This window comes from Sturnira hondurensis, unplaced genomic scaffold, assembly GCF_014824575.4.
Source record: "Sturnira hondurensis isolate 20B ecotype Veracruz unplaced genomic scaffold, ASM1482457v3 Scaffold0006505, whole genome shotgun sequence".
Taxonomy (NCBI): Eukaryota; Metazoa; Chordata; class Mammalia; order Chiroptera; family Phyllostomidae; genus Sturnira; species Sturnira hondurensis.
The window spans coordinates 5,685,570-5,701,811 of NW_028079136.1; the positions used below are offsets into that span (position 1 = coordinate 5,685,570).

Genomic DNA, 16,242 nt, shown 5'->3' on the forward strand with positions numbered 1-16,242 from the left:
AAAGTAAAATGCTGGAGTGCTACCACCCCCAATCACTTATCCACATAAACAGTAGTAATAAATTATGGCGTGCTATTCCACTAAACCCAGGGAGAGCCTCAGAATCCTTCTCAACACAGTGCTTCAGAAGGACATTAACAAGCACGTGGATTTAACACAGGAGTGTTATCTGCTGTTCCCTCCATAGACTACAGAGTGATCACGAGGCTCTGAGTAGGAGAGACGGTCACAGTGTGTGTCCTGTTGGATCGCCCCCAGTGTCTCCCTATTTCACAGCTCTCAGGTTACAGCTCTGCCTATCGCGTCTCAAATATCAGGTGTCATTTGAGGTGCTGGCAAGAAAACCCAGAATCACGCCATGAAAGAAGTAGAAGGGATCTAAGGCCTTACTGAGTCCAGCTCCTCCATTTGGCAGCTGAAAAACCCGAGGTTTAGGAGGGAAATGCTTATTTATGTAAGAGACAAGCCTATACTCAGTCTTATGACCCTGACTTTGTACCAGCTGCTCCCAGTCCTGGGAAGAGAAAGGAACCTGACCTTCTCTAAGAACTCACTATGTGCCTATCTCTGCCGATGGGAACTTTTCATACAGCATCTCTTTTAAACCTCCCAGGCTATCATTATTCCCCCCAAGAAGGCAACTGGCATCCAAAGATTGGCCCAATTCAAAGGTTAAATTGGGACAGTGGCAAGATTTAAACCCTCCCACCAGTTGCCAAGACCTGCGCCCCTTCTCCTGGTTTCCAGGTGGATGCTTCGAGCATTTTTCAGAAACAGTCACACAGTCAGGGCTCTCTGGGAAAAGCTGGTGGTGAGTGGGACGTTACCGCATAACTGATGTCTTCCTCTTCAGGTTCTCGGTCACGTCTGGGTCCCAGCAGCTGCTTTGTGGGCGAAAGCAGGCATTGGCGCGGTTGGGGGCTTTCTCTAGGGCACCGATTTTTAACCGGTGTACTGCAATAAGTTTTAAAACGTGCAATGCCTGGCTATTTAGCCCGACCTCTTTTTCCTTAGGTTGTCAAGTAAAACAATGACAAGAGCCAACACAACGATAGCTGTACAGTATGAATGAACACAAATTATACTTACTTTTTGTCAGGTGGGCAAAAACTATATTTTTTGGTGTGCCACAGAATTCTAGTGATTAGTTTATGCATGCCAGGAGATGAAAGGGGTTGAAATTGCTGCTCCAGAGAGTCCAGGGTTCTACAAAAAGAAGCCACCTGCCATCGCCCATCCTCATTTGATGGTTTCCCAGGTTTTATGGTGTTCATTTAAGTGCGGCAGCCAAAGTAACTCTTTTTGGTCGCTGCAGTACGCACTGAAGTATCAGAACTTTGCTGAAAAACCACTTGGGTCTGAAGGAAGTCATTATGTTCAGTAAAATCTGGCCACATTTTATGTTTATTGCCTTTATCAGAGGATCTTGCTGAGCTGCTTAAAACCACCTCTCTCTATAGTTAAAGTCCAGGGCTCTTGGATTGCTAAAATCACTCATTCAAGTAACAGTTATTGAATATGTAGTAGATGCCTGGTGCTGGTCTGTACAATGTGATCCTTGTCTTCCTGGAGCTTAGAGTCTAGTGATGGGTGAGGAGATGACATTGAAAGAATAAATACATAAATAGAAGTATTGTGAATAAGTGTTATTTATAAAGAGGACAGGGCACTAAAAGTATTTAAAGGGGATCTTATTAAATTGGGGGGGTCAAAGGAGGTAATATCTGAGCTGGGTAACAAGAGGGGTGGGAGGGGGAGATTATTTCAGAAAGACGGAACAGCAGGTGCAAAGATACAGAGACAGGAAAGAACCTGGTGTGGTCAAGAAACATGCTGACCAGTGCCCATCTGGAAACCACAGGTCTAGCTCTGGGCTGACATCCTGTCAGGGGTCCTCTGTGCCTGTAAGACTGGCACGTGTCTCACTTCTTATAACGAGCATAAGTCACAAGCACTTTATGTAAAAATTAAGTTCTGCCTTTTGGCAGTTGCTTCCCGTGCCTCATGACCTCACCTGCTTTCTTGGTTACTAATCCTTGGTCTTCAGTTCTCAACCACCTCTTTGGTATCCACTTCCCCTGCCCTCTCTCCTCTTGGCATCTCCATCCCCTTAGAATCTGCAGTGCTAAGCCTTTGTTCTTCCCTGTGTCTTTGTCCTCCTTCAGTGACTGTACTTCCCTGGCACAGTCCTTGCCATCTATAGCCTCCATCTACTTTGGGTCTTCCTTCATCACACCAGCTGTGCCATGCGTCCCAGGCCCAGCTGCCTCTCTGATTTCTCTTTCCCTACCCTTCCCAAGCCCCCACAGAAGTTTCCTGATGTCTCCCTCCATGGAGTCCAAATGCCAGGGATTTCCTTTCCTATCCTTTGCCAACCATGAGAGGGTCTCTAAGATCAGCCGTAAGACTCCTGAGAATCTCTGTCTCAGCCATTGGTCAGCAGGAGCTGCTCATCACCCGGGGATGAGAGAGCACAGGCTTTCTCGTGTTTACTTCAGTGTCATTGGCCAGGGCCCAGAAGTGGTAGGAACGCATGCCCAGTGCCCAATGCCCAGAAGCTGCCAGGAACCCAAAGGCTGTCATCCTTTTCATAGGTGATCCTTTTCACCAAAGACAGGAGAGGGGGGGATGACCCCTAGGTTAGTAAGTGCTGCCCATCTCCAGGGGTGAGGGTAGAGCAGGGGACTCTGGAAGGCAACCCATCTGTCCTGGGCTTCCGTCATGTGAGTCCTCTGCTCCCTGAAGGTAGATGTACAGGAAGCGCCAAATAGTAGCAATTATAATGGTTACTATAAAGTAATAGTAATGGGCACAGACTGGGGGCTTACAACATTCCCAGCACTGTGGCAGGAGCTTCCCAAGCCCACGTCCAGTGGGGAAAGCTCCATCATGTGCTTTTCACAGACGTGAGGTTAGGTAGCCTAAAGTCGCCACTCAGCCAGCACACAGCAGGGTTAGAACCAACCCGATGGCCTGTCCACACCCCCTTGACTGCCACTCTATAGTGCTCACACTGAGGCAGGCACAGGGTAACAGCTCTCCTCACATCATCTCCCTCTTCACTGGGAGAAACTGAGGCATGAGAGAAGCAACCTGCCAAAGGTGACACAGCAGCAGGTGGTGGCCAGGAAACAGGACTCCAGTTCCTGCTGGCTCCACAGCTGTGCATTAGAACTCAACGTGCTGCTCCCATCTGGCCGGAGGTCCCCTCTCCAGGCCCCATTTAGCACATGTCTACAGTAGGATCTGGTGAAGCTTAGGAACACTTTGAAAGAGGGAAGGATAAAACTAAACAAGTCCAAGGGTGCTATGATTGGGAAAGACAGGGCAGGGACCACGGAGTACAGCAGGCTGGCCTGGTTGAAGGGGGCGCAGTGATGGGATGCTGAACTGATACCCTGAGGATGAGTAGGGATGTGGGCCAAGGTGGGGCATGTAATCACATGTATATAAGTCCAGAGGTGAGAGAAAGACCTGGCACTCCAGAGGAAGTAAAAACATTTCAGCGTGGCCATAACACAGAGAGTGTGGGGAAGCAGGCAGGAGACTGGATCCGTGTGCCGGGGCCAGGCCCTGAGGAGCTTCAGGGGGGGCTATGCTGGGGAGGGCATGGGACAGGAGGCAGGTGGTCCTACCTACACCTTCAGAAGATTCCACTGGCTGTGGGGGAGAAGAGACTGGAGGGGGAAGGCAGGAGGGAATCAGTTGTTTGGAAGCTGTTGCAGAGTCCGAATGAGACAAGACTTAGTCTACACAGGGTGGTGGCAGCAAGACAGGGAAAGGGGGGTGTTCAAGAGTCCACAGTGAGTCCACATGGCTCCTTTTCCTGTGTCTAAGGGTATGATGGGAGGTGCCACCACCACCCTCTTATTACAACTAGGAGAATCACCCACTCTACAGTGAAATGGCGAACTGACTCTTTGAGAAACAGGCTCCATAATAAAAGGCATCTGTTATGAATCATGTTCTGTATTGTGTTGCTGAAATGTGTCAAGTAATAGCCTCTGGTTCTGGCTGCAAAAAGAATAATTACCCCAACTCTTCATGTTGTCAATAACATTCACAGTATTAACAGACTTCCATGGAAAATCTAAGCAAAGTGAACTAAAAATCAGCACAATTCCCTGAGCATACAGGTCATGGAAATGAAGGGGCCCAGTCCAGAGCCTTCCATGGCTCGCATCTCTGGTCCTCAGGACCACTCTGGGTGTGGAAACGCTTTAAAAGGGGGGCCATCCTGGGGGAGCATGGGGTCATCCTTTAACTTTGGTGGGAGTCAGAAAGATCCTTTTGTCATCATTTCCAGTTGAGGTCTCCGGCAGGGGACAGCCGTTAGTCTCGGCAACTGCCTCACGGGGTGTTCTGAAGAGTCTGCTGTGTAAATTCTGCAGTAATAGCTGAGCTTCATGGAGTGCTTATCTTGTGCCAGCCATTTGTGTAAGCACTTTGCACACAATAACTTTAATCTTCTCAACAACTTCCGGAGATAGGTACTTTTATGATCCCTATTTGAGATGGAGAGACTGAACCACAAGGAGATCAAGCGACTTATTCAAGGTCACGTAGGTAGTAAGAAACAGCCAGGACTTGATTGCAACCTGTTGGCTCATAACCACCAGGCTATACTGCCTCCCCACAAGCACAGTCCAGGGCCTGGAGTGTAGTAGATGCTCAGTGGGAGTGCTTATTTTCTTGTTATTGTCCCTAAATAATATGCTAAGTGCAAGACAAGCTTAGAAAGTGGTAAATCAATAAACTGCCTTCCAACTCTAACAGCTTGTAGGGACCAACTGGTGTGAGAGAGACTGAGGGAAGAGAAGGAATTCTCTTCCTAAGCGACATAGGGAAAGTAGGCCAAATCCAAAGCTGACCTTATCTTGGATGAAGACATGTGGTTGTTGAGGAGTACACTTTCTAAGTGTAAACACTGCCCACCAATTGTCCGGTTGACAATTCCTGACAAGTGTCCACTGTTGCCCACCGAGAGACCTTGATTGCTTTCCCTCAGAAGCCTCATTCATCAGCTCTGGCCTGGCGTTTCAGACTCATCCCAAGTTTACTAAGTATCAACCACGTGTTGATTGATTAAATGATTAAGCATTAATCTTTTATTTATCCAACAAATATTTAAAAAGTACCTGTAGGTACCAGACCTTGTCTTTGGTGCCAGAAATGAGAAATGAATGAGATATGACAGGGGCTGTGCCCTCTGGGAACAAGAGGGAGGGAGGCAGGCTGACCTGTCAGCAGGTACGCTGTGATATCGAGCGCTCCGAGGGCCAGAGGAGGAAGCAATTGGCTGTGCCCCAAGAATTGAGCTAAGTCCTCACAACAGAGGGGTCATTTGGCCGAGGTCTTGAGAGATGACATTTTTTTTCGCCTGGAGAAGGAGTGAGGAGAGCATTCTAGAATCATAAACAGGGTGGACAAGAGCCTCAAGACACAGGGGCACGGACATGCTCTGGGACATTGAAAGTTCAGAGTGGCTGGAATGACTGTGGCAGCAGCTCCAAAACGCTGCTCTTGATGCTCAGAATGCAGGGGCATTTTTTTAAAAATTCAAAATCAAACCGCATCTAGTCGAAGCTCCTACTCACCAAGGATATGGAGAAGTTTGATATCACCCTCTTTGCAGCTCTCTCTCCCTTGGGTTCTATCAGAATTCAGGGCCCTGGAAAGATGGAGGAGAAGCGTGCCTGCCCTCTCCCTGTGGTGATCACCAGTCCTCGCCCAGGGCCATGTAGTCCACGTAAAGGCGACATGTCTGCTGGCAGTCCCTGCCAGTCCCTCCCTGTCAGCGCTGCTGCAGGGATCACTGTCAGGGTTTTGTTCATTTCTCCTTTGGGGCAAAGAGAACCCAGATCTTTGGGAACAAAATGTCTAGAGTCTTTGGAGGGGTGAAAGGTATGGAGAGAGAACGTATAATAACTATTTGCTGGTAAATCCATAGCAAGAAGAAACAAGACACAAATTAAGGACCTAACAATCTCTTTGAGTAGGAGTGAAAATAAGGTACAGCTGTCTCCCTTTGCAGACAGTGTTCTGGAGAGACAAGGTGAAGAGAGCTGGATTCATCCATGGATCCATCTCATGTTGCATGGTCACCTGCGGCCTGGCTTAGAGGCACAGAGGTAGGTCTGGGAACTGACAGTGGCTGTGTGTCTTCTGCAGGTGTGGCAGTGTGGTGGGAGCGTGGAGGTCCTGCCCTGCTCTCGGATTGCCCACATTGAGCGAGCCCACAAGCCCTACACTGAGGACCTCACTGCTCACGTGCGCAGGAATGCCCTCAGGGTGGCTGAAGTCTGGATGGATGAATTTAAAAGCCATGTGTACATGGCATGGAACATACCCCAAGAGGTAGGGAGCCCCCGTGGGATAGGTTTATTGGGGTGTGGTGGGAAAAAACAAACAGACATGGGACTAAGTCCTTCTTCCCATGGGTAGACCAGAGTCTTGTTTACCATGTAAAGTTGACTCAACCCCAAAATATACCACTGTTGAAGGAAGGGGCTGACAATGAGGTGCTAAGCCAGGGCTTGTCCCCACCCCCATCCCTGGTCAATATGCTTGAGGGGGGAATTTTTCTCTCCAGATCTTAGTGTCCTCATTTTAAATGAGAAAAGTTGACCAGGTAGTTCAAGGTTACTTTGTGGTCCTGACTTAGAAATATACCAGTCATTACCAAAATTCACAACGTGCACCTTAACCTCCCTATAGTTTGGATTCAAGACTCTCCATCAAGTCTTTTTTTCTTTTCAATCCTCACCTGAGGATGTGTTTATTTATTTTAGAGCAAGAGGCAGGGAGAGAGAGAAATATTGATGTGAGAGAGGAATTATGGATCAGTTGCCTCTCGTACACGCCCCAATTGGGTATCAAACCCTCAACGTTTTGGCGTATGGGACTATGCTCCAGCCAACTGTGCCACCAAACCATGGCCATCAAATCCTTGACTGAAGAAATAAGGAATGTCCACATGCCTTTGGGATTTCTCAAGCCACATGAATGGAGATGGGATATACTCCCACAGGGGCCCTCAGGAGAATGGAACTATTCTGGACATTTTTTAGGCTGCTTCTAATTTTCACAGAATCCCACCATTGCCTGCCACTGTCCACCATCCCTCTAGTCATGTATACTTAAGAAGTACAAGAGAGAAAACAATGTTTGTCTAGTCAATTTGTTCAGCCTTGTCATGTGTCATATGGAAATGACCTTGGACCACTGAGTTGGAAGAGCCCAACTGATGCCAGCCACAGGATCCCAACCTGCTCAGTAGCCTGTCTGCCTGGAGGTCATTGCCCATTGTTGCATTTTGTGTGAGTCAGAGCTGTTGACCTCATGACCTCCTTCTTTCCTCCTGAGGCCGGGATTCCCCTTGGGAGTCCGTTAGGATGCCTCCGCTCTCTCTTCCCAACAGGGAAATGATTGATCTTTGCTTGAAGTTTCCATGTGAAAGTCCTGTTTCCTGATCTCTCCCCTAAGCTGATGTTTCTCTGGCTGAGTGATTGAGTAGGCTGGGCTATGGGTACAAGCTTTTAGGCAACCCCACTCCCCCGACCACCACCACCACCTTGGGGGAGGGACTGGATGTGTGCATACTCCCACCAGCTGTGAGATTGCAACATTTGGGAGAAAGAACGAGAAGCCAGTGAGTACCAGTCGGCGTGTGCCCAACCCTAATGAACCAGCCCCAGGATCGCATCCCTGATAGTGGGAGTGTTTCTAAGGAAACAGAGGTGCCTCTGGGCCCATCTGTGGCTGTGGGCATTGGATCACAGTGTTCTGGGCAGCACGCTGAGCCCCGCAGTAGGTGTCCTCTGGTAGAAAAACGTTACAAACACTCAGACTCCCAGGAGCTCACCAGTGAGGCATTGTAGATCCCCAGGCTCTGCAAAAGGACCAGAGTCCTGTTCATACTCCTGCTCCCTTCTCTCTGTATTCCGAACCTGCAGACCTCCTCTCCTAATTGCAGCTGCTAGATGTTGAAATCCAGAGCAAATCCAGTGAGAACAGAGTGAGTTAAAAATAATTGGAAATGATGAAATTCAGTGTCTGTCTGTGACTCCTCAGGAGGATGATCCAAACCAAGCGAAGGCAGGGCAGTGGTGGTGGATACCAGGCCAGCAAATGAGACGTGGTATCCAGGATAAAGCCTTAGATGGAGAAGAAAGGGGGTCAAAGTGTTTCCTGAAAATCTACCTGTAGCAACCTGTCCATTCCATGCTGTCTCACCTCTGTGTGTTTGCCAACTTTGTCTTCTCAGCTTGGGATTTCATGTGCAAATCCTTTCCCAGCCTCCACCCTTACCAGTTCCCCTCCATCCTCTTACACACAGCCCCACTGACCTCCCCTCTGGGGAGCTGGCGTGAGCTGGGGAGAATGTTCCTTTTCGCATGGATGTCTCTGTCATTGCATCACCACCCTATAAAAGAATGTTCTGTTATCTGAGTCTCTCTCTCAGAGACCGGAGGTTCTCAAATCTGGCTGGACTTGAAAACCACTTGGGCTTCAGCCCCCCGAGATTATGACTTAATTCGTTTGGACAGAGATCAGGGATCCTTTTATTTTTGGAAAATTCCTCAGGGATTCTAATGTCCACCCAGTCTTTGAACCACCCCACTAGACCAGGGGCTTCCTGACAGATTGTGTTATTCATATTGGTGTTAACGTGCCGAGCACAAGGAGGGGCACCTGGTCAGAACTCAGTGAAATCTGCTAATGCTTATTAACAAATGAATCTGCTGGCCGTGTGTCTAATCCCTTCCTCCCTTGGTTAGTGGCTTCTAAAGGTAGATCTGCAGACCAACTATAGCAGAATCACTTGGAGAACTTTTAAAAAATAGTAATTCTGGGTCTTTTCTTCAAACATTCTGATGTATAATAGTGCCAGGATCTGTAAAAAGTTCTCTAGGTGCTGGTTTGGGGCAGTCAAGTTTGGGCAACACTTGTTTAGCTTATCATGCTCGTCTTTCCAAACTCACTTTTAGCATCACCTACTCCAGGAAGCCTTCCTTGACTGCTCACTTCCTTTTCCCCACTGCCCCAGCTTCCCCACACCATGAGGTGGACTAAGGGCCCCTCCTCTGTTGTCTCTCTTCCCTCCATGCTTCACACAGTGTGCAGAGAGTCTGTTTACTTGTCTGGGTCTTCCAGACTTTCCTTCTGGCACACTGTGACGTCTTCCTATATGGATACATAGTGCTTAGGACAGCACCTAACGTATGCTAGGCACCCAGTAAGGCTGAGCTAAGAACAAAGAAGACAGAGGAAGTGTAGGTGCTGCGTGGCCTTCATGTTTGCCCAGCTGCCCTTGTGGTGACATCCCAATACTGTACCATCAGCTCAATAGTGAGCACGTCTGTGTTCTATTTACTTACCCTTTCATCTCAGCTGCAAACGTAGAGCTGGAACCCTCAACCCCGCCTCCTGTCTCTCTTGAGAATTAAGTGAGTTAATAATCTGTAAAGGCTTGAATCAGTGCTTGGCAAATGGAAAGCCCTAGGTAAGTGTTAACTCTTGTGGATGCTATTGCTATGCCTTCTGCTTTTGCACCCAGCGTTAAAGTGCCCTTGCTGGGCAGTCACCCTGTCCTGCTGCCTTCTGTGCTGAGTCCTGCTAGGCTGTGCACCGAACAGCAGTGACTCTCTCACCCACTCCCTTACCGTGTCCAGTCTCAAGCATTTAGAAGGCTAGAGGAGCCTCCAGCTCTTGCTTCCTTCTACTTCAATTGAAAATCAGTTTGCTTTTCAACAAACTGAAAGTCAATATGCAGCAAAGCATCAATATTTTTTTTTACACAGGGTTCAGGGCCTCCTGACCTGCTCCTGCTGCTTCTTGCTGGAAGGCAGACTGAGTGCCAGGGATGACTCCCCATGGTGCTCAGGCAACGGCCCTTCTTTAGGTCTGGCTACAGGGAATAGTGTGCGGCTGCAAGACTCAGGCAGGAATACTGGACAGCTTCTTGTGTGGCTAAGTGTATGAGTTTCTTACGGCTGCCAATGAAGTTACTACAGAGCGGCTTCCAACAGCAGAAATGTATTCTGTCACAGTTCTGGCAGTCGGACACCCATAGTGGACGTGCTGCAGGGCTGTGCTTCCTCCGCAGGCTCGTGTGGGGGTGGGGGTGTCTTCCCTTGCCTGTTGCAGCTTCTGGAGGCTCCTGGTGTTCCTTGGGTGATAAATACATCACTCCAATCTCTGCCTCTCTCTCTGTGTCCTAATGTCCCTCTCGTTTCTCTTATAAATACTTAGGCTTACCCTAAATCCACAGTGATTTCATCTCAAGGTCTCTAATTAATTATATCTACAAAGATCCTATTTCCAAATAAAGTGAGGTTAGGAAGTCCAGGTAGGCAAAAATTGGGCGAAACATGCTTCAACCCACTCCACTAAGTATTCAGCAAAGGAAAAAACACATGTGTATTGTTTTCTAATAATAAGGGCCAAGGTGAACTTCTCTGTGAAAGTTTGCTTGTTTGTTAATTCCTGCCCCTGGTCTGAAAGAGCCTGATGCCGTTTACAGCAAACACTCAGAAGTGCCGAACCAACAAAACACAAAGGCGTAGGTCAATTAATAAATGGGAGGAGGAAAGGATCACGATATCCCGCAATATAAACTGAGGAAACTCTGATTCTTGAGTCTCTTAGAAGTTAAAGCACAGGTGGACCCTGACAGACTGCAGCCCTCCCACCTTCAGCTAGGAGTGAGACCAACTTTCCCTGATCCTGACAGTAGAAAGAAAGTTCTCCCACGGGAACCCAGAGTTTTAGGAAAACAGAGGCCTTCCTGAGACACGTCCTTCCAGTGGCTCCCAGTAAAAGCTGAGGCACAGTGTTAGTTTGTGCCGTACAAAGGCAGTTATACCACGAAAGGGGAAGGCCTGCGCCCAGGTACATAGCTTTGTGATACAAGGATAAAGTGCAGACAAGTTTAAAGGGACAGTACTTACAGAGATCCCTTGGGGTGGGGTGGCGGTGGGGGTGGGCGTGAGCTGGTTCCATTTATTGCCAGTTGCTGTGTTTGCCGCTTCATGGATATTGTCTGCACTGGGCTTGTCAATGCAGTTCAGGTGAGGTGCTAGGCCAGGGCACAGAGATGAGTCCAGCATGTTTCCCGACCATGGAGCCGGGGTCGGGCACAGAGGCCAGGCAGCGGTTGCTGAGAGGGCGCAGGGCAGGAGCCAAGAGTAGACAAATTATAGATGAGGTAAAAAGTACCCGCTGAAATTTCTCCCTAGGATCTTCAACCTTCGGGCTGGAGCAAGTTTAAATTTTCACATTACCTGAACTCTGATGGGCAAAAATAAGTGTATTTCTTCCACATTTACATTTTTTTCTTTACACAAGCCCCCATTGTCTGATATAAAAGACCTGTTATGATCACGTTCCGGTACATGCAGCAGCCCTCTGTGTGGTTTTTCTCAGACATCTCAGACCTGCACTCTGCCAGTTTCACTATCTTCCCACCCCAGTTACTCCATCCCCAGGGCTGAGCCTAGAGCCAGAGCGCTGGTGCAGCCACCACGCAGACCACAGTGTCAGTGGGCAGGCCGTGCCACCCCGTCTTCCTCTGTCTGCGCTCGGGGCATCTGTCTCACCAGATCCCATGGCCCCTGGCTCCACGGTGTTACCTCTGAGGTGTCAGCGAGTCTCCACTGTCTGCGGTGGCATCAGCTCTTGCCCAGTGGATTGTGTGCTCGGCTCCACAGCTGGGGTGCAGGCCCAGGGACTCGCACGTTCTGCACTCGGCTCTGGGGCCACCAGAAACATGACGGCGTCTCTCCCCCCTCACTCAAGAGCACATTCATGGCCCCATTACTGCTCCTTGCCTGCTGCACCTGAATGGCTCAGGGACCACCTTCCTGACACACCTGGGAAGTGTGGGACACAAGTGCTGTCTGTGCTGAGACCCCCCAGCTTAAAAGGGAGTCTGCTTCTCTCACAGGGGCTTGGGCTGAGGCAGCGGAAGGGCCCACTCTTGCAAATTCACAGGGTAAGGTTGGAAAGTCCACACTCCAGACCCAGGTTGATTGGGCTCAACTCTCAGCTCCATTTACCAACTGTGGGGCTTTAGGCAGGTCACCAAAGAGATCACTGAACCTCTCTTGTCTTAACTCCTTGTCTGTACCTAATCCATAGGTTTAAATGGAACAATATACATAAATATAAATGAATCTAAGTATATGAATATAAACACATATGTTTGTCTAGCACATGACTGTTAGGAATAGTATTGGAATCAGCATTATCCCACCTTCTGCTCTTTTCCCTTCCACCTCCCTCTCCCCTCCCAACTCAGAACCTCTGGCTTCTCTCTTCAGGTAGGAAACGTTCACTCTGACTGTATTCCTCCCACTCTGCCACCTACAGCTGGACTACAGCTTTTTTTTTTTTTTTAGTTTAAAACTTAAGGATTTCTTTTCAGTGGCCCCTGATGACAGTCCCCATCAAGCTCACATTCCAAACTCCAAATGGGGTTATGGGTTAATTAATGTACGTGTAGGGAAATGTGAGTTAAGTTCCCATTGTCCCCTCATTAGACCGTCCCCGGGAATCTGAGTGGGGAGGTCTGGGGGCTGTGCCCCGGTGGTGGCTGCATCTCTGTGTTTGCATCCCCGTGTAGGACTCAGGAATCGACATCGGGGACATTACTGCAAGGAAAGCTCTGCGGAAACAGCTGCAGTGCAAGACCTTCCGGTGGTACCTGGTCAGCGTGTACCCAGAGATGAGGATGTACTCAGACATCATCGCCTATGGGGTGGTAAGGAGCCAGTCCCTCGGAGTTCTGTTCAGCCACAGATGGAGAGCAAGCCCAGAGAGAGTCGGGGAAAGGAGGGAGAGGGCCTCTCGGCCTCCCCAGGGGCCAGCGGCAGACCTGTGGCTGAGAGGCTGCCTTCTAGAGTCGCACGCAAGGCAGCCTTTGCTTTGGTTTGCACCAGACCTCTCCAGTCCCTTGGGAGAGGTGCTTAGACTCTCCCAAATAGTCCTGAGCGACTCAGCTCTGGCCCTCGCCTGCCTATTCCATGTGATAAAACAAAAACCTGCAGTTAGGTTAAGTTCACAAGGCCACATAACAAACACCCGTGTTCCCCAAACGTGGGCGCCTAAGGTTCTCTCAACCAGTCCGCATGACTCTGCTCACCCAGAGCCTCCTGAGGGGGGTTCTGGGAAATAGAACCTTTGTGAGTTTGCTGTATTTTGAGGGATATTTTAGTACTGCTTGTTGACTGGTGCAGAGCAGTTCCCCCGGAGGGAGGCAGCAAGGTGGAGGGCAGGGCACAGGGCTTGCATCCAGGCAGACCTGGTTCTAGTCCTGATCAGGACACCTGCCCTGTGGGCCTCAGTGTGTTCATGTGGCAAAGGGTAGGAGAAAGCATAAGATAGATACACATGAGTAATATCTAAGGTACTTTGACTGTGATAAACTCTCTCATTTCTTCCAATATCCTCGGGACCATAGTAGTCTTACAGCATTTTAAATGACACCTGATTAATTTGGGGGTATCTTATTTGATATTTGCTGACTAAACAAACATGTAAATTTTTTCTTCTGACATTCAAGCCCTCAAAACTACCCCCTGGGGCTACCTACCTCACCCCGTGTTACAGATGAGGAAACAGAGTGGCAAAGTGACTTGCCCATCTGTACACACGTAATCAGTTGTCACACTGAGTGTAAAACATCAGCTGCTGACATCACTTCAGTTCCTCCCTTTGGAGAGTGTCCCCTCAGACCTTTCTGATGTCCCAGGGTGAAACACTAAAGGAGAACTGAGGCCTCTTCCTTTATTGGTCTGTGGTCAGAATGGAGTTTGAGGCCTGTCTCAGCAGGAATGTGATGGGCTCTGCCTCTGCCTGGAGGCGATGGATCCTTGTGTAAGAATTGGTCTCAGTGTGCTCTGTGAGTGTGCTCTGAGAGTGTGCTCTGTGAGTGTGCTCTGTGAGTGGGCCATGTGGGCCTCCCAACTCTAACATCCTTGGATTCGAACAGAAACAGAGCCAAGATCCCAGGAACCTCTCCTCCCTGGAGACCAGCCTGCATGAAGGTGTCAATCCTCCCACAAGAGTCCCCATGGCATGGTTGACATGTCCTCAGAGAATGGCCCAGTTGCCTCTTGCCTCTCCACTTCTCAGGCTGGTGTATTGGAATATCCTTAGTTGGTGCTGCCCAGTGATCACCTGAGACTCAAGAGCCTGTTGTCACCATGGAAACACATTGGCCTGTGAAGTGCCCATTAGCTCACCTACCTCCCCAGCACCATTCTGAGGGCACAGTTGCTACTGGTGCCTCCACACTATCGTACCAAGTTGTGTGTGCTCTTTGGCCATTCTTGGTGCCAGTCCAAAAAGGACAGTTAGGCTAATGTGGCTCTAGAGAAACTATTGTCCCCAAGCCTCTGAGCCAGGGCAAGCTTCTAGACTCCTGTTCTCACCAAGCTGTCAGTTGTAATAGAACAATATTAGCCAAATTCAGCCAAAGATGCAGGGAAAGCAGTAACAGTGGAGGTGTGTGCATGCGGCCATTGCAATTCTGGGTCTTGGCCAAAGGCATTCTTTTTTTCCAAGCAAAAGAGTCCCCTCTTATGAACACATACAGCAGGTTGACCGTGGAACATTCTCACCACCAGACCCAGTCCATGGGGCTGACGGAGGGCTCTGACCCTGGGTGGTTATCTGCCAGCCCCTGTGTAGGGCCCTTTCAGCCTCCCCATAGCTCCCACCTCCTCCACAGGCTCACCTCTGACATGAGCATAGATGCGCTTGATTGTCAGGGAGCATAATGAACCCTCAATGAGAGCAATGGGGCGAAGGCAGGCAAAGCAGGGTGCTGCTGCAAGAGCAAGAGGATCTGCTGAAATGCTCTTCCTGGGGATTATTTTCATTCTGCCATGGAGAGACCAGATGTCTTCTCAGTCACAGAGTTTCTTATTTTCCCTTCCAACCCGTGCCTAAACCACCTTGCTCAGGTCAAATAACCCCCTGGGACTGTCAGTTGGGCCAGTGTCAAGTCTGTATAAACCAGTCCATTAACCCACTAATAGGCCCCATTAGTGACTCCTGCAGGCTGCAGGCTGTGGACCTGTCCTGTGGGCATGGGTTTCCCCTGGATCATTGAGCTCCACGTCTGGGAGACAGAGTGGCTTTGGAGAACATCCAGCTCTGGTGCTGACAGTAGAGCTGGAGCAGCATCTGGAGACAGACATACCTGGTTTCTGAACATTATCTCTGCTACTTAATCACGGTGTAACCTTGACAATTTACAAAACCTTAAAGGTTCTGGTCATACCGTTTCATGAAGCATCTTTCCCCGTCTCAGGATTGTCGCCATTTACACAATAGAAAGACCCTAGACTTTGGAGACAGACAAACTCCAGCTCTGCCACTTGTTCAGCTATGATGCCATTCATTTGGCGATGCCATTCATTTGTTCATTTTATTCATTCATTCATTCCACGTGTGTTTACCATCTACTGTGTACCAGAGCCAGCCCATGAGAAAGACTGAGACCTAGTCTGGTGACTTACTAATAGAGGAGACAGACAAGAGAAGAGGCAACCAGCATGCAGTATGCCAAGCGCTAGAATAAGAGAAGTGGGGGTCCTGGTGAAGTATAGAGTAGTGGGTTCACACAGAGACTTGGGTTAGGAAAGGCTTCCAAAGTGACAGAAAAGCTGAGAGCCAAGGGAGGAGGAGGATTTAGTCAGGCAAGAGGAGGCCAAAGCAGAGCACCCATGCAGTGACAATGAATAGCATTACAGACAGAGGTGAGGCGGAGCTCCTGACCGTGGGCCCTCATCCTTGACGGAGATAATATTACCAACCTGGCTGGGTTATTTTGAGGATTAGGTGGGATAATGAATGGAACTCACTTCAGTGGTACCCAGCACATAGATGCGGTCACAAAAGCAGGATTCCATGAATGGCTTTCAGGAAAGTACAGCAGTCATAAGAGGCGCTAACCATTTTTGCACATTTGCCATTTGCCAGGTCCTGAGCTAAGCCCTTGTAGATATTGTTTCTCTTCAGCCTCATAACAGCCCTATGAGGTCAGCACTCTTACGTCTATTTGACAGAGAAGAAAACAGACGAGAAGGAATTATGTTGCTTTGTCCAAGACCACACAGCTGGAGCCAGGAGTCCATCCCAGTCTCTCTTCCGACTGTGTTGATAGACCACCTGCTTAATGGGAGAGTGAGGACACAGCCAAGGTGGTGGGCTTTATCAGAGACCCCACCCACA

The 16,242-nt window shown here is 49.1% G+C and overlaps 1 protein-coding gene across 1 annotated transcript in view; it reads left to right on the plus strand.

The window, feature by feature from the left end:
- Positions 1-16,242, plus strand: part of GALNT18 (polypeptide N-acetylgalactosaminyltransferase 18) — a 316,738-nt gene that overhangs the window by 254,807 nt on the left and 45,689 nt on the right. The window contains exons 7-8 of the mRNA XM_037050063.1: positions 6,172-6,357; positions 12,626-12,763. Coding sequence (XP_036905958.1) covers positions 6,172-6,357; positions 12,626-12,763 — 324 coding nt within the window. The remainder of the gene's footprint in view (positions 1-6,171; positions 6,358-12,625; positions 12,764-16,242) is intronic.